The sequence below is a fragment of the Cetorhinus maximus genome, chromosome 11 (genome assembly GCF_964194155.1).
Source record: "Cetorhinus maximus chromosome 11, sCetMax3.hap1.1, whole genome shotgun sequence".
In the NCBI taxonomy this organism is placed as follows: domain Eukaryota; kingdom Metazoa; phylum Chordata; class Chondrichthyes; order Lamniformes; family Cetorhinidae; genus Cetorhinus; species Cetorhinus maximus.
In genome coordinates this window covers 53,245,526-53,268,193 of record NC_135889.1, presented here as the reverse complement: position 1 = coordinate 53,268,193, position 22,668 = coordinate 53,245,526, and the positions used below count along the sequence as shown (strand labels likewise).

Below are 22,668 nucleotides of genomic sequence, written 5' to 3'. Positions count from 1 at the left end.
CATGGCCATTAAAGGAAAAAAGACTGCAGCCCCCGCTTCGACAACGGGTCCCTTCAGCGACTGCTGGATGCCATTGAGACCTGCCGGAATGTGCTCTGCCCCCACTGTGGCCGCAGGATGGGCAGCAAAGTCGCCAACCCAGCTTGGGAGGCAGTGGCAGCGGTGGTCAGTGCAAACGCCCTGCAGAGGAGGACAGCCACCCAGTGCTGCAAAAGGATAAATTATCTCCTCCGTTCCGCCAGGGTTTTCATCTCTTTTCATCATTCCCAACTCACACACTCACAAACCTATCACACATCCACAAGGCCCTCATTCACTGCCAGTGCCAGGGACATCACCATTCTGTTTCTCACGTACACCGTCATTGTTCTCATCCTGTCGTTGGGACCACTCACCACCCACACAGGCCAGGCATACTTATCATCTGGCCCGGCAGGTATCCTGATACACTTTCCCCATCTCTATCCATGCTGGACAAACTGGCACCCAACAGGAGGGAAATGTCGCAGACAGGTGGAGGTATGCCAGAGATCAAGGTTTTGACAGAATTTGAAAACAGAGCCATCCAGCTGGCCGGCGATGACCGGGACCAGTCCTGTGCTGACGGTGAGGTCGGCGCTGCTCTGCCAAGCGAGGATCCAGCAGTGCAACATCCATCAGACAACCATGCTGTGAGTGATGTGTCCTGTTTCACAGGCCACTGCCATGCACTAATTATCTCCCCTTGCTTTCACAGGCACAGCTGCCAAACAGCCAAAAGAGTCCATGACCCAGGGCCTCCAATCAAGCCCCGAAGGAACTTCTGAAGGGGAATCTGGAGGCACACTCCCTGAAGACCTATCACAGCGCTCACCCACACCCTCCACCAGCACAGAGACACATATCTCGGTGGGACCTAGCTTTACAGTAGCCTTGGGATCAGAATATGATGAGCACATCGTATTTTCTGATCCACAGCACGTGGAGGCAGGGACTTCCCAGGCCCCCGGCACTGGGAGGACTGCTGGAGGCCAGAACGTTGCTGAGTCCGAGTCAGAAGAAGAGCCTCTGGACTCGGTCATATCACAGTTGCTGGAGCTGCAAAGGCAAGCTAGGGAACATCAGGAAGGGATGTCCGCTGCACTCCTCAGATTGCAAGGCATGGTGCCTTGTCCATCTTCAGGCTGAGGTGATAGTGCCAGCATTGCAACGCACCGAGGTCAACACTCACAGGATGGCAGCCGCCAAGGAGACCTTGGTCCTGGACGTCACTGCTGCGCAGGCTTAACTCCATCACTGATGTCACAGTTGGCCTCCAACAGTGTGTATGCGAGAAGGGTGCTGGGCAGCTCGATCTCACTCCAGCTACCCTTTCCAATCAAAGAGTCAGCCATGTGCCCTCAGGCACCCATAGGGACTAGGATCAGCAGGTGCACACTCCGGGGCCATCCACCAGGCGACTTTGGGAGTGACCGTCCCATCCGAATCCCCTCTTCTTGTGACCTCAGTAGTTCCAGCTTCACAGGCCGAGGAGGGTGTCACTGTCACACAACAGGGCCCGAAAGCAGGCCAGGGCCCATCAGTTCTTGGCTCTCCAGAGGACGCCCGCCTAAGTCATCGCAGACAGGGCGTCACAGTCAGCAGGTTGTCCCCACCTCTGCTGTGGATGTTTGGGGAGCACCAAAACGTAGCGGCAGGGTTAGGAAGGTTAGGTAAAAGTAGTTGCACAGCCTGGCTACGGGTGTTGATCATTTGTACATACTGCTCACTATTGTCAATAAAATCCTAAGAATGTCTCCCTGCCTGCGGCTCCCTATCCTGATGAGCAGTATTCTTGTCACTCAGATGTGAAACCTTTCTGCACAAGATAAAGGGAGGTGTCTCAGTCCAGGGCCTCTTCCCTGTGCTCTGTGCAGCCTTCAGACCACAGTGATGGTCCAGCCTCACACTCCCTGGAAATATTACTGATGCCTGCACCTTGGCGGTGCTGATCATTACTGTCAGAATGTAGTGGGCAGGCGCCACAGAATTCTCTCATACGCTCTGTCTGCTCTCAGCACCTTTAAGGTGGGCCTGGCCACCATCACACCAGCATCTGTGACCAGTGATGCTGTGCACCAGCTCCTAAAGGGCTAAGGTGCTGAAGGAGGGCACAGCATCAGATGCTTCTAAAGTTTCATGGCTGCGTCTCTGAGATGGCCCTGATCATGGAGAGCAAGCAAGCTGCCCTAGGCCAGACAGGAGTCAGGCATTCTCAGAGGCTATGTGATGACCTATGGAGTGTCCTCACTGCATGTTGTCATCATCCTCTTGCGATCGAGTGACTATTAGGGCCTCCACTGCATCTCCATGACAGGAGCATTCTCACAGAGGGTATTGGCGCTGCCATAACCCAGACTGGAGTCAAATATTCACAACTGCGATGTGAGGATCTATGGGGACACCTCACTGCACGTCGTCATCATCCTCCACAAACCTGGCAGCTATGAGGGCCTCCCGAGTGCGCCTGCCTCGTCTCACTAATGCGAGAGCCTCATCCCCGTTATCGTCACCACCAAAGACCCCCTCACCCTCAAACCCATTGGCGTCCTCCTCATCCGAGGAGACTTCCAGCTCCTCCATCTCCTCCTCAGCTTGCTTGTCTCCCTGATGGAGTGCCAGGTTGTAAAGGGCGCAGCAGACGACGACGATGCGTGACACCATCTGCGCTCCACCAGACCGGTCCGGGCACCGGGACTGCATCTTCAGCATCCCAACGATCTGCTCCAGCAAGTTGCGAGCTGCTGCATGAGCCTCATTATAGCGTCACTCTGCTGCAGTCTGAGGCCGCCGCACAGGTGTCATCAGCCATGGTCTCTGCGGGTGGCCCTTGTCCATAATGAGCCAACCCTGCAGCCTCTGTGGACCCTGGAAGACTGCAGGTATCTGCGAGCGACTCAGGATGCAGGCGTTGTGCACACTCCCTGGAAACCGTGCGCACACCTGCAGGATGCGTTTCTGGTGGTCGCATACCAGCTGCACGTTCAGTGAGTGGAATCCCTTGCGGTTGATTAAGTCCACCGAGTGTAGCGACGGAGACCTGAGTGCCACGAGTGCAGTCAATTGCACCCTGCACCTGTGGGGTTCCCGAGATCTGGGCAAATCCAATGGCCCTTTCACCCTGGCGGTCCCGGTCCCAGGCAAAATGCACAAAGCTGTGTACCCTTGAGAAGATGGCATCCATGACCTCATGGGTACATTTGGGGGTGGCGGCAAACACCCACGTGAGGATCTTGCACTACATCATCCTGTCTCAACGCAACTGTGAGTGCTCTCTCTCCTGCTTTTGACTCTGCTGCCATGCACTAATCATCTCTACTTTGGTTCACAGGGAGCATGCCAAGCAACGGAAACCCTCAGCCAGCCAGTCCCTCAGCTCCATCCAAGTCCTCACCTCCAGCCAAGAGGACACCACCTCCATTGAAGAGCTGGAAACAAGCAGCCTGGAAGACACATCACAGTGCTTACCCACACCCCCTTGTCAGCACAGACACGCACCTTGGTGGGACATGGGTGTAGAGCAGGCTTGGGTTCACAATCTGGTGGTCACCGCACGGATACACATCCGCAGCAGGAGGCAGGCTCTGTCGAGCTCCCTGGCACTCGGAGGACTGCTGGAGAAGAGGCATCTATGATGTCCGAGTCAGATGATGAGCCTCTGGATTCGGCCTTCCAACTCATCGTAGAAAGTCAGCAGAAGGCGGGGGAACATCACACAGAGCTGTTGGAAGCACTCGACAGAATGTCACCCGAGTTGGAGGAGTGTGTCCACCTCCTCTCTGATGAAGTGATGCCCACATGTGCGTGTATGGTGGTCTCCATGGGAAGAATGGCGGATGCCATGGAGATCCTGGTCCAGCAGAACGTGGAGATACGCACAGACCTGCACTCCGTCGTGGTAGTCATCGGTGAGTTCTTGCAGTGGCAACGCAAGATGGAAAAGGGGCACCTCGACGTCCCTCCAGGTGCTCCTTCCCCTCAAGGAGTCAGGCCAGGGCCCTCGGGCACCCAGAGGGAGGAGGAACGGTGCTGGATATCCCTGAGTCATCCACTCAGGAATCTCAGAGGCTGTATTCTCCCTCCGACTCCCCTTCACCTGTGACCCACTCAACCTCATCCTCTGTCACTGCAGGGGGAGCAGCTGGCCCACAGGAGGACAGCCAAAGCCAGTCGGGGCCCTCAAAGCCTCAGCTCTCTAGAGGAACCACACTGAAGTCATCAGAGGCAACAAGGTCAACCATTGCACAGGCTGTCACCAACTCTGGATGTCAGGGTGGCACCTAGAAAAAGTGGTAGGCCTGGAAAGGTTAAGAAATTCTGATCACAAATGGTTGCACGGGTGAACACATTTTGTCATTTTATAATCTGAAAATATATTCATTTTCACTGAATAATGTGTATTAGTGTCTTTCAGCTTCATTTACAGGCTTCGCGAGTCCTCCCCCTACATCCCCCCCACTAGCAGTTCAGCTGTATGCAGCTGGCCCACGAGTGATTCTGGAGGGAGAAGTGTGTGAGTGTGACAGGGGCTTTCGGGGCCTCGTGCAGCCGCTGTCCCAAGCATCTGGATCCTTCTTCCATCACACTCATCTCCTTGTCCTAAGCATTTTCAATGCTGCCTGCTGGGGTTCGCTTTCAATTGTCCATCTGAGCTGACCTGCATCTCCGCCCACCCACTGATCGCACTCCCATACAGAGTCTGTTCCCTAACACGAGTCTCCTTTCAGTTTCGATTTTGGAAGATGGTACTGGTGAAGTTTGGCTTTAGCTCCTCCATCCTTTCCCTCCCCCAGTCATCTATGTCATTTCCCTCATCGCTGTTACCCTCCCGGCATCGCCTTCCACCTTCCCATTGTCACCTATCAGCCAGAACTATTTTCTTTCCGGGATGTCCAGGTGAACATGCACACTCCCTACCTTCCCAAGAATCCACATTGACCTCCCTGACCTCCTCCTTCCCACCCCCAGGATCCATGCCTGCCTCTGAGTACCCACCAACCACCCTCGCCATCCCTTCTACCACTCCATTGCACCCTCACCCTCCCACCCTAGTGGCTCACTCTGCCCTCTCCCATTCTCACCATTCCCTCCTACCACGCCCACCCTCATTTTGCTCCCAGGAGGCAGTCATCGGCTCCACAGACCCCTCCTTGCACGTTTACCTGGACATCACCCCCTTACTCCCTCCTCCCCAACTTACTCCCTCCTCCCCGCCTTACTCTATCCTCCCCCCGGACTCCTTGCCCCCTGCAAACTCCTTCCTCCACCCTTACTCCTTCCTCCACTCTTACTCCTTCCTCCCCCCAGACTGTTTCTCCCCTGGACTCCTGTCCTCCTGTGAACTCCTTCCTCCACCCAAAGTCCTGCTCCCAACCGAACTCCTCTCCTCCTCCGAACTCCTTCCCTTACACCTTCCTCCCCTTTTACACCTACCTCCTCAGTTGCTGCATTCTCCCCAATATACCCTCCTCCCCCTGTACTCCCTCCCCCCCCAACCTCACCCCACCCGACAACATTGTTCTACTCCAACCTCATCTCTTTGACATCGTTGTTCTCCCCTCCCAACCTCACCACCACCCCGGTACACCTTCCTCTCCCAGTCAAACCTAGATCTTCCTCTCCCACCACCACCCCCCACGGTAAACCTTCCTCTCCCACTCACAGCTGGACCATCCTCTCCACCCCTTTGACAATTATCCATAGTGGACCATGGCCAAGGCACTGATGTCCCGAAGCAGACCCTCAATGGTGACCTCCCACCTTCTGTGAGCTGCTTCATGACACAGCCATGTCCATGAGTGTCCACCCAGCATGTGATGCACATGTTCCTCCAGGGTAAGGTTGTGTAGGTCCCCAGCATCTTCTGCCTCTTGAATGCCTGCAATGTGAGCAAGGCCTTGACAGTAAGTCCTGACTTCTGCACGTCACACTTGTCAAGATGTGTTCTGCACCAGCGTGTTTTCCTACCGACATAGACGGTAAATTTGACATGGGTGATGGTTCCGGCGAGCAGGGCTCATAATGATATGCAGATGAATTAAAATGAAGCTCCCGACATGCAGCGGCAGGAAATGCAGCCCGCTGTTCACGGGCAGAGTGGGCGGCTGCAAAGTGGTTTTATATCTGCGAGAAACCAATTTTTGACCTTCCCACCAAACTGTCTGCTCATGCCTGCCATGGCGCATCGGGCTGACGGGCATGGAAAATTCCGCCCCCTGTCTTCCTCACAAGGGATTTCATCTCCTCTTCTTCCAAGAGCTATTCTGATCTGCAGCTGACAGCAGCTCTATTGCACCCAAGTTCCACAGGTACAATCCTCACCCAAAAAGCACACTATTCCAGATCTCTCTCAAATCTGCTTCCAGGTCCAGTCTTTTTGTGAGCTGACCGACTACCGAGACTGCATCCTCCTGTGACGAACAGGCTACACCCCAGCATCTAAACACAGGCACGGTCCCAGCTTCTCAGCTATATTGCTGCCAACAATTGCTTGTGGGTTTCCCAGAGCCCTAATCTCCTCTGCAACACAAATAAACCCTGCTCCAGGGTTTCCCTGAGCCCCAACTCTTAGCAACATGGAGCCATCACATCCTTGGGCTTCTCTGAGCCCCAGCCTCCTCAGCAGCACAGAGCTGTGTGGAGTTGACCTTCCTGTCCATGTGCCCTCCATGGGCTGCTCTTCGCTCTGCCCCTTGAACTGATCTGTGATCTTTTTAAACCTCCAGCATTCCACCCCTGCTCCAAGGCAGGGTCTGATGTATCCAAGATAAAAGCAAAAAACTGTGGATGTTGGAAATCCAAAACAAAAAACAAAAATACCTGGAAAAACTCAGCAGGTCTGGCAGCATCTACGGAGAGGAGCACAGTTAACGATTCGAGTCCGAATGACCCGAATGACCCCATGGGTCATTCGGACTCGAAACGTTAACTGTGCTCCTCTCCCTAGATGCTGCCAGACCTGCTGAGTTTTTTCAGATATTTTCATTTTTGTGTCTGATGTATACAAGCTGGGTGCATTCTGTACCTTAAATGTTACAATCTCCAGTCAACCAGAGGTTACCCCCAACAGGTGCTAAATAATAAGAACATTCAGACAAAAAAATCCCCCAAAATATTGATTCCTCACACAATTTTAAAGGGAGTGAAGGGACAGAATGACATGTGCCCCACACACACCCTGGGATACCCCTTTCCCAGTACAGCCCTCGTCCTGCAGCCTCTCTGAGGCCACTTCTCCCCCTTTCCCCAAGCAAGCCGTAGCCCTGCAGCCGTTGAAAAGCCACCCCCACCTTACAGCTGATCTGGTAGGTACAGACATGCCCATGAGTCCCCCTAAAAGTGATGTGGTGCTGCCTGCGAAGCTTGGCGCTGATGACCGCGAGTGTGGTCCGAAGCAAGGTAGGCACACAAGCCTCAAAAGTCTTGAATGAAGTGCAGCTCGCCAGGTCCATGTCACTTATGTAAAGTTGTGAAACACGTCGGCATGATTCCCAGATCATCCAGCATGGGGGGATGATTCCAGCAAGCAGGGCTTATAATGAGTTACTAAAGTATTGAAATTAGGTTCCAGACGTGCGGCGGCGGGAAACACGGGCCTCCATTGACGGGTGGAGTGGATGATCGCAAACTGGTTTCATGACAGCATGAATGAATTTTTGGTCTTCTCGCCATATTACACCCCACCCCCGCTCGCCATGATGCCCAACGCTAATAGGGTCAGAAAATTCCGGCCATCGTGATTGGAAGACAGACCTTGGCAAAAACCATGTCAGCAACATCTAGATATCATCATACAAATTTCTGGCACATGCAATTCTAAAGTGCAGCAAAGTATAAGCTGAATACTCCATAATTTTCTTTGTGAGCGGTGCAGTTATCCTATTGAATAGTACTGTTGAATTATACTTCAAATGTGCTTTTTTAAAATGACTTAAATCTGAAGGCTTAAAGCATAAAAAGTTTAAGAAATACATACCCATGATGATATGCATTGCCGCAGTACCTGGATGTTTAATTCCATGCACAGAAAATGCTAAGACATTAGTGGAACCTGAAAAACATAACATTTATTATGTAAACAAATAATAACTGAAACACCCTTATAAATGCTGGTCTATATAATTACCCTTTTATATGGGGTGAATTTTATGTTTCCCCGTCAGCGTATTTGAAGACAGGTGAGGCACATAAAATAAGGTGGGTGGCTTTCCTGCTGTCTATCTGCTTGCCCCGACCTGTAGCCATACTACAAGAAGCGAGTATGGCATCAGGAAGCCTGCCCACCCTTAGGCCTATTGAGGCCCTTAAGTGGACTATTAATGGCCACTTAAAGGCCTCATTCCGCCTCTGCCACAATTCTTTGGTCGGTTCAGGAAGCAAGGAGGCCAGCCCAACAGCTTTCACTGCTCCTTTGGGGATCTCCTGTGCCCATCCGGGTATCCCTCTAAAGATAATAGCCCCCACTTTGTTCCTCTCCCCCTGCCCTCACTAACCCTTAACCCCCCCCTTGCTGGGGACTCCCAGCTGTGCCCACCCAAAATCCCTGGACTTACCTGAAGTTTGGGGGACATCTTCACTTCTTTGTGGGGGCTGGTTGTAGTCCAAGCAATGGTCACTACTCTGTTCTTGCACTGCTGTGACAATCAGATTGACGGCAACTCTCTACGGTTGGACTTCCTGTCCCTGAGGGGTGGAAGTCCCATTATGCACTAATTAAGGCTGCCCCCAGCATATTATTGCCGGGGGCTACCAGATTTCATGTCCGCAAGGTGTCGACTGACTTTTAGGTCGAGGAGGTGGATAATCCGTCCCACCCTAAAATCCACCCTTGTATTTCAGGAAAACAGAACAAAGTAGCATCACTTGCATTTGAAAAGCCAGTGGATATATTGCAGGGGAAGGAGGTTGGGATGGGAGATTTTCAATTTTTGCCAAAAACTAGAGCACAGCTTGCCTGCATAACACAAATGAATACTGAGGCCCAATTTTGATTAGCTCTCAGGCCAGCTGACTTCAGCAACTTCACTTCACTGTCATCTGTTTTGGGGGCAAGTCCAATTTCTTGGCCAAATACTTGAAAGAGTTTATGTGACCAGAAAGACAAAAATTAAGAAAAACATCTGTCAATAATTGAAATGTGCTCATTTTAGGTTTACTGCATTCCATTCTTTCATCATTCATTTACTTATCAATTTTTCTTTTCTAATTCATGAAGAGCTCTTTTTCATTATTTAATGAAAATTAAATCTCATGAAAAAATGTATAAATGATACAGACAATATGCCTTGGAAATGCTGAAAGCTACAAAAAAAGTTAGCATCCTTTTTGATGTCTGGGTAATCTTAATTTCTCTTAAATCTTCTTTGGGATTAAAAAATGTCTAATGCAAATGTGAGATTTATCACCTAGTACTAACATCGATTCTCTCATAGACTATAATATCTTTGCCTCCTTGGTCTTAGAACGAATCCACAACTTGGTTTCCTTGCTGCAACATGTGGTTCTAATTGTCTGAAGATTCCAGCCATAAACAAGTCACTGAAGGTTCCAGTGGTATCCCTAAAGAGTGTCCTGGTACCTTTTCCTTCTTGGTTACATCAAATATTTGTCCAGAATTATGAAACTGTTGGTATGGGAAGAGAAAATTGTCATATACACGGTCAAGCAACTTCACTTCTATGCAACATGGCAACAGAGATCAGATTTGGGGTTATCAGTCTGAACACTAATATCGTTAAGAATGATATCTGTTGACACTTTGCCAAAGTCAATTGTTTCTTTGGTACCAATATCTTACTGTTTCTCTTGCCAAATTACTGTCTGTGCTGAAAACACTGAAATTGAGAACCTAAGCACTGGTTTTAGGAAGAATAAAAAAAATGCTGGAATGTGGATGAATATAGAGACTTCAAGGTTCAAATTGCAGGGAGGCGGTGGTGTAGTGGTATTGTCACTGGATTAGTGTTCCAGACTCCCAGGGTAATGCTCTGTTGCACCATGGGAGATGGTGGAATTTGAATTCAATAAATTGAATTAAAAGTCTTAATGATTGTTTTAAAAATCCATCTGGTTCACTAATGCCCTTTAGGGAAGGAAATCTGCCATCCTCGTCTAGCCTACATGTGACTCCAGACCCACAGCAATGTGGTTGACTGAACAAGGGCAATTAGGGATGGGCAATAAATGCTGACCTAGCCAGTAACACCAACATCCCATGAAAGAATATATAAAAAAATACACAACTCCCTAAAGATGTAAGGGCAGGTGGATAAGGCCATAAACAAGTTAATTATGGATTTTATAAATATAGTCAAAGGGGCCTCTTTTCAGGATGGCTTGCCACCTTGTCCACTCAGGCACTTGACAGGCCAGTGGCAGGCCTTCCCCCAGAATCACCCACCAGGAGCTGCTGGCCAATCAGAGGTCAACAGTTCTATTAGATGGCAGCACTACCAGGGAGACAGATGCTGCTGCAGGTACGACATCCAAATGGAGCACCATCGTTGCTGGATAACAGCCTATAGATGAGTGATGGTGGGATAGCAGCAAAGACATGGGAGTGGCGCTTAGTGGGCCCCCCTTGCCAATGCCAGCTCCCTCGATCAAGCACTGAATGCCTTTGAACAAGAGAGCCCCCCCTCCCCCGGGAGCCCACAAGCAACCCTGTGTGGGTTTGTTTGTCATCCTCCTTGCATGATGTGCACCCCACCACCACCCCCCACCCCCCAGCCTGCTGCTGGGTTAAAACACTGGCAGCAGGATGAAGCCCTTAAGTCAGCATCAATTGCCAACTCCAGGGCCTGAATTGATGTTAGGTGGGAAGGGTGTCCACAGACATTCTCGCCCTGGAATTATTCGGGGTGGAGGGGAGAAGACAGTGGGATCCCCGCCTACCACCTGATTAAATGTCCCCCTTGCTTCCTAACTCACCATGGGGGAGGGGCACAAGATTCCGTCCTTAGGGTATAATAGTGAAGAAGTGAAGATAATTTTTTTTACAAAACACTGGTTAGGTCACGGTTAAAATACTGGCTGGAATTTAATGTGATGAATGGAAGCAGGGGGAAAAGGCTAGGCTGCTCCGACCCGTTCCTGTTGCGATTGCACACTGGCAATCAATTAACAGCCGGCAGGTGGCATCGACAATGAATTGGTGCATGAGGCAAGAGGGTCCTCATCAGTGGGGACCCGGAAGAAGGTACTGTCAGCTTGTTTAAACACCCAATATCTGCCTCAGGCTTCTTGACTGATGAATCTGCAGCACCTCCATAAATAACTGCTGCGTGGCACTCTGAAGGGGTAGGATGAACAGCCAGACTGTTGTGGTCCATATCCGTACCAATGACATAGGTAAAAAGAGGGATGAGGTTCTGAAAGCAGAATATAGGGAGCTAGGAAGTAAATTAAAAAGCAGGACCTCAAAGGCAGTAATCTCAGGATTACTCCCAGTGTCACATGCTAGTGAGATCAGGAATAGGAGAATAGACCAGATGAATGCATGGCTGGAGAGATGGTGTAGGAGGGAGGGTTTAAGGTTCCTAAGGCATTGTGACTGATTCTAGGGATGATGGGACCTGTCAAAGCTGAATGGGTTGCACGCCCAGCAGGACCGAGACCAATATCCTCGCAGGGGTATTTGCTAGTACTGTGGGGGAGGATTTAAAGTAGAATAGCAGAGGGACGGGAACAAGAGTGGGGGGACAAATGAGAGGGAAACAAAGATAGCAATGAAAGACAGAAAGGTAGAAAGCAGAAGTGGAAGGCAGAGGACACAAGGGCTAGCAGCAAACAGGGCCATAGTACAAAAAAAGATATGTAAAAATGTTAAAAAAAGACAAGTCTAAAGGCACCGTAGCTGAATGCATGGAGCAATTGCAATAAGGTAGACAAATTAACTGCACAAATAGATGTAAATGGTTACGGTATGATTGTGATTACGGAGACATTGCTGCAGGGTGATCAATGCTGGGAACTAAATATCCAAGGGTACTTGATATTTAGGACAGACAGGCAAAAAGGAAAAGGAGGTGGGATGGCATTGTTAGTTAAGGGTGAAATCAATGTGATAGTGAGACAGGATACTGGCTCAGAAAATCTAGATGTAGAATCAGTCTGGGTGGAGTTAAGAAGCAACAAGGGCCAGAAAACATTAGACGGAGTTGCCTATAGGCTTCCGAACAGTAGCGATAAGGTAGGGGATGGCATTAAACAAGAAATTAGAAATGCATGTAACAAGGATGCTACAGTAATCATGGGTGACTTTATTCTACATATAGATTGGGCAAACCAAATCCAAATGAGCAATAATACTGTGGCGGATAAATTCCTGGAATGTGTACGAGATGGTTTTTGAGACCAGTAGATCGAGGAACCAACTGGGAACAGGCCATCCTAGATTGAGCAATGAGAAGGGGTTAATTAATAATCATGTTGTGCGGAGTCCTTTAAGGAACAGTGACCATAACATATTAGAATTCTTCATTAGGATGGAAAGTGAAGTAGTCCAATCTGAAACTAGGGTCCGAAAGCTGAACAAAGGAAACTACGAAGGTATGAAGCGTGAGTTAGCTATGATAGATTGGGGAACTTCATTAAAAGACATGACGGTGGATAGGCAATGGCTAATATTTAAGGAACAAATGTATGCATTGCAACAGTTATACATTCCTTTCTAACGCAAAAACACAACAGAAAAAGTGGCCCAACCATGGCTAACAAAAGAAATTAAGGATAGTATTAGATCCAAAGAGGAGCCATATAAAGTTGCTAGCAAAAGTAGCAAGCCTGTGGACTGGGAGCAGTTTAGAATTCAGCAAAGGTGGACCAAGAGATTAGATTAAGAGACGAAAAATAGGATATGAGAGTAAGCTAGCAAGGAACATAAAAGTGGACTGTCAAAGCTTCTATAAGTGTGTAAAAGGAAAAAGATTAGTGAAGACAAACGTAGGTCCCTTACAGTCTGAAACGGGAGAATTTATAATAGAGAACAAGGAAATGGCAGAGCAATTAAACAGCTACTTTAGCTCTGTCTTCACAGAGGAAGACACAAATAACTTCCCAGAAATACTAAGGAACCAAGAGTCTAGTGAGAAGGAGGAATTGAAGGAAATTAGTATTATTGAAACAATGGTGCTGGAGAAATTGATGGGACTGAAATCCAATAAATCCCCAGGGCCCGATAATCTACATCCCAGGGTACTAAAGAGGTGGCCATCGAAATAGTGGATGCGTTGGTTGTCATTTTCCAAAATTCTATAGATTCTGTAACAGTCCCGGCAGATTGGAGGGTGGCAAATGTAGCCCCACTATTTAAAAATGGAGGGAGGAGGAAACAGTGAATTACAGACCAGTTAGCCTAACATCAGTAGTAGGGAAAATGCTAGTCTATTATAAAGGATGTGTTAACAGGACAGTTAGAAAATATCAACAGGATTAGACAAAGTCAACATGGGGCAGGGTTTTTCTTTCAGCAGGCATGCGTGATCAGTAGGCCCTGGAGCAGCCAGGGAATGAACCCTTAACCGTAATCGGCCCCCAACCACGATTTCACACCAGCTGGCCAATTAATAGCCAGCTGGCATGAAACGCGCGCTGAAAGGCTCAGCGCTGCCGTGGTAGGGGCGGGAGGAGGCACAGCGCTGAAGTCAGCACGCACGTGGGGGAGCACGAAATGAAAGCTCCTTGAAGACAGAGAACTGTCTCAGTGAGCTGAAGAATTTAAATGCAATAAAAACAGATTTTAAATTCCAGAAAAAATGCCCACGCATCAGAATCAGCCACCTGGACATATAGAAGATGAAAATTCTGTCCACATACATTTTTATTTTTTTAAAATTTAATTACGGAAACCTCATCCAGCAGTGAATGAGGTTTCCTGAGAAATGCAAGGGCTGCTTGGAAGATTCGCCTGCCTGCCAACCGTAATGATGGACGGGCAACGAAAAGTCTCAGTTAACTATTACTTTAATGGCCTTAATAGGCCTATTAATTGTTGGCAGGTGCACTTTCAACTCTCGTGCGTACCCGCAGACCGAAATATCGTGCAAGTGCGCAATTACATAGGGAAGCTTGCCCGACGTCATGACGCGCTATTTCACGTATGAGCGGGTCGGGTGCACGCCCGTACACCGAGCGAAAAATTCTGTCCATGGATTTATGAAAGGGAAATCATGTATAACAAACCTACTGGACATTTTTGAGGACATAACTAGCAGATTATATAATGGAGAACTAGTGGATGTGGTGTATTTGGATTTTCAGAAAGCTTTTGATAAAGTCCCACATAAGAGGTTAGTGTGTAAAATCAAAGCACATGGGATTGGGGGTAATATATTGGCATGGATTGAGAACTGGTTAGCAGACAAGAAACAGAGAGGTCTTTTTCGGAGTGGCAGGCGGTGACTAGTTGGGTACTGTAGGGATCAGTGCTTGGGCCCCAGCTATTCACAATATATATCAATGATTTGGGTGAGGGAACCAAATGTGATATTTCCAAGTTTGCTGATGACACGAAACTTGGTGAGAATGTGAGCAGTGAGGAGGGTGTTAAGAGGCTTCAAGGCAATTTAGATAGGTTGAGTGAGTGGGCAAATACATGGCAGGTGCAGTATAATGTGGATAAGTGTGAAGTTATCCACTTCGGTAGAAAGAAAAAGAGTGAAAGAGTATTATTTAAATGGTAATAGATTGGGAAATGTTAATGTACAAAAAGACCTGGATGTCCTTGTACACCAATCACTGAAAGCAAGCATGCAGGTGCAGCAGCAGTTAAGAAAGTAAATGATATGTTGGTCTTCATTGTAAGAGGACTTGAGTACAGGAGCAAGGATGTCTTACTGCAGCTGTACAGGGCCTTGCTGAGACCATACCTGGAGTATTGTGTGCAGTTTTTGCCTCCTTAACTAAGAAATTATATACTTGCCATTGAGGGATTGCAGCGAAGATTCACCAGACAAATTCCTGGGATGACAGGATTGTAGTATGAGGAGAGATTGGGCCAACTCGGCCTGTATTCACTGGAATTTAGAAGAATGAGAAGAGATCTCATTGAAATGTATAAAATTCTGACAGGGATGGACAGACTGGATGCAGTAATGATGGCTGAGGAGTCTAGAACAAGGGGTCACAGTCTCAGGATACGGGATGGGCCATTTAGGACTGGAATGAGGAGAAACTTCTTCACTCAGACGGTGGTGAACCTATGGAATTCTCTACCACAGAAGGCTGTGGATGCCTAGTCACTGAATATATTTAGGAAGGAAATAGATAGATTTCTGGACTCTAAAGGCGTCAAGGGGCAGGGGGAGAGAGCAGGAGTATGGCATTGAGATAGAGGATCAGCCATGATCATAGTGAATGGCGGGGCAGGTTCAAAGGGCCGAATGACCTACTCCTGCTCCTAATTTCTATGTTTCTATGTATATAACACTTGAGCAGAAAGTTGCATGAGACCACAAGTGTCCCTGGGCCACCACCTCATCTGATTAACTATACCTCCTCTTCAGCCTGCTCCGCCATTCACTACGATCATGACTGGTCCTCTATCTCAATGCCATACTCCCCATACCCCTTCAACCTGGGACTACCCTTCAGCCTCCCTGAACCACCGTCTCATTTGAATTGCTTCACCCTTCATCTGCCAGCGGAGCAGGTCAGCAGTCTTGGGGTTGTCCACAAATCTTGGATCTGCTGCCAGAAGCAGGTCAATTGTTCTTCCAGGGTGAGTGACAAACCTCAGTTTCTCTTGGGTCAACAGTAAATGGGTGGATGTGCCAGTGCAGATGTTGGGGAGTGGGAGGCCACCAGATAGAAGGAACAGCTGTAACTGTCTGGGGGCATGGGCCTGGCACAGCTGACTCTCGCAAGAGTGCTGTTGGATGCTAAACCGGCACATGCATGACATTGGCCACAGAGGCTGAAACAAGCATGCAGAGTGATTATGAAACAATTCTCATGTGTCCCCACAAGAGAAGAGGGCCCAGAATGCCAAAGAGAGGCACAGACCAGTTGTGACGTCACCCAATAATCATTTTGAAACCCATGGAGGAAAAGCTGCTGCAGCTGACTGGCCAGCAGTGAAGCTGTTCCATTGCTGACAGTGCGGCTTGATCACCTGATGAGAAGGGTGGGTCCCTTCAGTAACAGATATGGGGGAGCAACAGATGAGCACGAGGAATGGTCATATCTTCCAAGAAACAGACAAGTACATGAGCTGCAGCCAACACTGTAGCTTTATGTGTGGAGGGTCATGCCAGCCTGATCTTTCTGTTTTCTCTTGTAGGTGACTCGCAGCAATAACCAGGCGACATCACTGTGAAACATCCGTTCACTTTGGAGAAGGAGGAGAGGACCGCAGAGCCTGCAGAATCACATCCTTGCCTGCACCCTCCACCAGCTCAGATACTGTCACCTTCAAGTATATGCACGCATTATGGATTCAGGGTCACAACCTGGTAAGAGCACCACATAAGCACCAGACCGGCTATCAAAGGCTGTGACAGCTGAGGCCTCTGACACTAGGAAGACTGTGGGAGGCTTGGTCAATGCTGAATCCCAGGCTGTTGACAAACCTCTGGAGTCATCCATAAAGCAGCAGATGCTAGAAATGCAACGTGAGGTGCTTGAAGATCTAAAGGAAATTCCAGAGGATATTCATGCCCTGGCTTGCACAGAGTGCATCCAGGCCATGAGATTTTTAAAATTTATTCTCTCACAGGATGTGGGTGTCACTGACTAGGCCAGTATTTATGGCCCATCCCTAATTGCCCTTGAGAAGGTGGTGGTGAGCTGCCTTCTTGAACCGCTGCAATCCATGTGGTGTATGTACACACACAGTGCTGTTAAGAAGGGAGTTCCAGGATTCTGACCCAATGACAGTGAAGGAACAGCGATATAGTTCCAAGTCAGAATGGTGTATGGCTTGGAGGCGAACTTGCAGGTAGTGATGTTCCCATGCAACTCCTGCCTTTGTCAATCTAGGTGGCAGAGGTCCGGATTTGGAAGGTGCTGTCGATGGAGCCTTGGCGAGTTATTGCTCTGCATCTTGTAGATGATACACACTGCTGCTACTGTGCTTCGGTGCTGGAGGGAGCAAATGTTTAAGGTGGTGGTTGGGGCTCCAATAAGCGGGTTGCTGTGACCTGGATGGTGTCAAACATCTTGAGTGTTGTTGGAGCTGCACTTATCTAGGCAAGTGGAAAGTATTCCAACACACTCCTAACTTGTGCTTTGTAAATGGTGGACAGACTTTGGGGAGTCAGGCGGTGAATTACTTGCCACAGAATTCCTGGCCTCTGACCTGCTCTTGTAGCCACGGTATTTATACGACTGGTACAGTTCAGTTTCTGGTCAATGTTAACCCCCAGGATTTTGATAGTGGGGGATTCAGAAGTGCTAATGCCATTGAATGTCAAGGGGAGATGGTTAGATTCTCTCTTGTTGGAGATGGTCATTGCCCTGCCACTTGCATGGTGTGAATGTTACTTGCTACTTATCAGCCCAAGCCTGAATGTTGTCCAGGTCTTGCTGCATATTAATACAAACTGCTTCAGTACCTGAGGAGTCGCGAATGGTGCTAAATAATGCCACTTCTGACCTCTGAAGGAGGGAAGGTCATTGATGAAGCAGCTGAATATGGTTGGGCCTAGGACACCAACCTGAGGAACTCCTGCAGCGATGTCCCCGAATGAGATGATTGACCTCCAACAACCACGCCATCTTCTTATGTGCTAATTATTATTCCAACAAGTGTAAACTTTCTCCCCCAATTCCCATTGACACCAGTTTCGCTGGAGCTCCTTGGTGCCCACACTTGGTCAAATGCTGCCTTGAAGCCAAGGACAGTTACTTTCATCTCACTTTTTGAGTTCAGCCCTTTTGTCCATGTTTGGAAAGAGGCTGTAATGAGGTCAAGAGCTAAGTGGCCCTTGTGGAACCCAAACTGAGCATCAGCGAGCAAGCTATTGCTGTGTAAGTGCTGCTTTATAGCACTATCAACGACACCTTTCATCACTTTGCTGATGATCGAGAGTAAACTGATGGGGCGATAATTGGCTGGGTTGGACTTGACCTGCTTTTTGTGGACAGGACATAACTGGACAATTTTCCACATTGCTGGGTAGATACCAGTGTTGTAGTTGTTTTGAAACAGCTTGATTAGGGGTACGGCTAGTTCTGGAGCACAAGTCTTCATTACTATTGCCATTTCTCTTTTGTCTGTGCTCTTGGTTACTCTCGTGGAGGGCCTGATCCAGAAGACCAGTTAGTGCCAGAGATGCATGCAGATCTACATGTCATTGCCTTGTTGATGAGTGCAAGGAATCAGAAGTAAGTCAAGAGAGCGACGTGGTGCTTGGAGTCACCATCAGGCCCTTGGCTTCTCAGTTAGGCAAGGAAGTGCACGTGTGCCTTGTGACGGTGAAGGATTGACAGCCGTCTTCATCTGGGGGCTCCTCTCAAAGCGCTCTTGATGGTGACTGCAGCTCCTCAGTCCCTTTGCCAGAGGCACCAGTGCTTTAAGTTGCTGTGGTGATAGTGGAGTACTGCATGTCAGAGCACCCCCAGCCTCAGGCAGATAGCAGATGGCCGCCAAGATCATTCCAGACCATGGAGCAGCTTGGTCAGCTGCCTATCTCCACCACAGCCGGCAGCAAAGGGGGAGAGCCATGTAGGAGTACTTGAAAACAATTTAAGATAGCAATGTAATTGCATTTGGGCTCCACAGGCATGATATCAATTTTGATGTCATGTTAAATGTTCCAATTAGACTTTCTTAAAAGTCACTTCTTTGCTTTTGTTTGTCTCAATGAAGTGATGGTAGCCATAGTGGGATGTGACAACCCAAGAGTTGGTTGAATTAACCTAGCATGTGCACTAATCACATGCAGCACTACCAAAGCACAATGCACTAATAGGTGTGTGTGTCTGGGCTTCCAGCAAATGAGAGTGGATGCAGTGAGCCTGAAATGCGGAACTTTGTGGGCTAGATAGCTGATGTGCTGAAGTTCAAGAGAACTGCCTAAGTATAACAGCTACATGAGCACCCAAATCTTGAGGCCCTTCAAGTGGTCTCACAGGCCAGTTGGGATGCTGTGGCTCCTCTTCCTCCTCACCTTCCTCATCTGAGGATGCCTTACGCTCCATAAGACCATAAGACATGGGAGCAGAAATTAGGGCCCATCGAATCTGCTCCGCCATTCAATCATGGCTGATAAGTTTCTCAACCCCATTCTCCCGCTTTCTCCCCGTAACCTTTGATCCCCTTACCAATCAAGAACCTATCTCGTCTTAAATACACTCAATGACCTGGCCTCCACAGCCTTCTGTGGCAATGAATTCCATAGATTCACCACTCTCTGGCCAAAGAAGTTTCTCCTCATCTCTGTTCTAAAAGGTCTTCCCTTTACTCTGAGGCTGTGCCCACGACTCCTAGTCTCTCCTACTAATGGAAACATCTTCCCCACGTCCACTCTATCCAGGCCTTTCAGTATTCTGTAAGTTTCAATCAGATCCCCCCTCGTCCTTCTAAACGCCATCGAGTATAGACCCAGAGTCCTCAAACGTTCCTCATATGTTATGCCTTTCATTCCTGGGATCGTTCTCGTGAACCTCCTCTGGACCCTCTCCAGGGCAGAACATCCTTCCTGAGATACGGGGCCCAAAATTGCTCACAATATTCTAAATGTGGTCTGACTAGAGCCTTATAAAGCCTCAACAACACATCCCTGCTTTTATATTCTAGTCCTCTCGAAATAAATGCCAACATTGCATTTGCCTTCCTAACTACCGACTCAAATGTCTTCCACAGCTAGAGCCTCCCCACTTTGCAGGGCCAGGTTGTATAAGGTGCAGCAGACCACCACATTTCAGTAGATTATTGCTCGAACATATTGACGAGTGCCACCAATCAGTCCAAGCACCTAAATCTAATTTTCAGCAGATTGATGGTCTGCTCAATGGTCCTTTTGGTCATTGTATGGCTGGCATTACAGCATTACTCTGCCTTAGTCCTCAGGTTCCTCACCAGTGTCATCAGCTACCTCTTTGATAGGTAACCCCTGTCACCAAGTATCCATCCTTGGAAGTGGGTGGGGAGGTGAATAGCCGTGGCATCTGGGAGCACTGGAGAATGTAAGCACTGTGGTTGCTTCCAGGGTAATGAACACACACCTAGAGGACCGCTGGCAATAGCCACAAACAAGTTGGACGTCAAGGGAGTAAAATCCCTTCCGGTCGATGAAAATCCCTGGCTGGCCTGTGGGAGCCTTAATGGCAACATGCATGCAGTCTATGATTCCTTGACCCTTGTGAAATTCATCCATGGCGCTGAAACCTCTGGCTTTATTGTTCTAACTGTCTGCATTGGTTGCAAACTTGATGTACTAGTTCGCCCTCCAGAAGAGGGCATGGGGCACAACTTTGATGGATTGATGTGTGGCTTATTGGGAGATGCCATATATGTCTCCTGTGGCACCCTGAGCTTGGGGTGTGGAAATTCAGGGCAACTGTGATAGTGAGAGCCACCAGCATTAGATGCTCAACTACACAACTGGAGCTAACCTCTGTTACCATCATGTCGCACAGAACGGTTACAGTCTCTGGGGTCAGACATCATCGTCGGACAGTCACGCTCTGACATCTGGAGGAAGGTCTTCTGCTGCTAGTACACCCAGCTTTCCAGGTAGCCTCTTCTCCTCAGCGGACCTTGTGTCAGGTTCTCTCTCTCGTCTTCTGCCCATTTCCCTCCACAAGGCTGCACCTGCAGGTGGCCAGCAGGTCACTGTTGTCCTTGACCGCCTGCCCGCCTAGCCCTCTTTTTCTGGTTCTCCTCCTTGCTGGAGGAGCCTCCACTGGAATTGACCATGCCCATGTCACCTGCACACTATATAATGGGAACACTTCTCTGTGGTCGCTGAGGGGCCACACAATCTCACCTCGCTCTTAGAAACCTTTTCAAAGATTGTGCTACCAGGAAGTTCACTTGCTCAAGTAGATCTAAGTTAGCAACTAATTATCAGCCATTTTTCTACTGCATCGAGTCAGTTAGATGCCTCAACTTCATTAGCTCAAGTTCTGCAGGTGCCTACAGCTGGCACCCTGTTGCTGCATTTTCCAAGCCGCTGAGGCTCATTTCCCACGTACCCCGCCCCCCGCACCAATTTGGCTTGTGTTTGCCCCATAAAATATTGCTGGGGACATAAAATACTAGTCAGTTGGATTTAGAATTAACTTAATTGGCCTTTAATTGGACTTTGTTGGATGGTGAGTGAAGTCCCCATTTGGCTCGCTATACACGAACTCACTCACTTTTCCAGAACCTCTTCATCCAATTCAGGATTGGGGGGAGTCGGAGCATGTCCCAACAAGCAACGGGCATTAGGCGAGGTACACCCAGGACAGGAAGCCAGTCCATCACAGGGCACGCACTGACATGTACACACACAGACACATACACAGGACAATTTACCGTAGGCAATCCACCTAACCAGCACACCTTTGGACAGTGTGAGGAAACCGGAGCACCAGGAGGAAACCCACGCAGACACGGGGAGAATGTGCAAACTCCGCTTGCCATACACATGAAAAAATGGCGTTCAGGCATGATGACGTCGGGGTCCAACCTAAAGTCATCACATGACATTTTATGCCCCTTCCACCTCTGTCAATGGCCGCTATGACCAGTACTGTATGCCCCATTCTGGAAATGACATGCAATTGGATGCCCCAGTACAGAAAAAGTATTAAGATCATAGAGAACATAGATATTGATAATGAGACTGGGGCAGATAAAGCTAAGTAGAAATTTAATAGAGATGATTTTAAATGATGAAGGAATTTAATAAGATGAATATGGGATGACTATTTCCTCTAGTTGAGGTATCAGGGAGGAGTGGTCACCATTTTTAGCCAGTCACTTAGGGAATGAGGAGAGAAATTTCTTTAGTCAGGGGGTTGTTGGAGCAGGAATGCTTCGCCAGCATCAGTGGTTGAGGCAGAGGTCATTGTATCTTTTAAAGAAAAACTGAGTAAATATCTGAAGCAGAGAAGGATGCTGCGTTATGAAAAGTCAATAGGCAGTGGGATTATCAAAGAGCAAAGCCTCCTTCTATATTTCAAATTTCTGTAGATGCTATCATTTAGCATTAAAAGTATTAAGTACCCAATTGCTAAAGTCTCCTCTTCCATAAGTTTCTTTGGTTTATGTTCTCAACAATACTCTGACCAGAAGAGGAGTGAACTGACTCCCCTCTGTTTAGCCTGCTCAGTTGGTCACTTCAAAGGTTTAAGTTTCCTTTTCACGAGGATATGCCTTTTCCAAATCAGAATATATTAAATAATTTAAGCGATTAGCAAAAAGGAGCCAATCAAACGAGATTTTTCTTGAGTTAAAGAAAGAGCAGATTTATTAACCACTAAACTTGGGAAAAAATAAAAATATGATGTCACACTCACAGATATCAAAAATAAGGGAAGTTAGAGTTCAATAAAAGAATGTACTTGATTGATACTTAATTGAAACATATAAGACCCTGAGAGGTCTTGACAGGGTGGATGTGGAAAGGATGTTTCATCTTGTGGGAGAATCCAGAACCACAGGTCACAGTTTAAAAATAAGGGGTCACTCGTTTAAGAAACAGATAAGGAGAATTTTAT

General features: G+C 48.3%; 1 protein-coding gene across 1 annotated transcript in view; it reads right to left on the bottom strand.

Annotated features, from left to right (window-relative positions):
• The window catches only part of cerkl (CERK like autophagy regulator), a 316,590-nt gene that overhangs the window by 27,887 nt on the left and 266,035 nt on the right, over positions 1-22,668 (bottom strand). Inside the window, exon 6 of the mRNA XM_078551938.1 lies at positions 7,994-8,068. Within this exon, the coding sequence (XP_078408064.1) occupies positions 7,994-8,068 (75 nt within the window). The remainder of the gene's footprint in view (positions 1-7,993; positions 8,069-22,668) is intronic.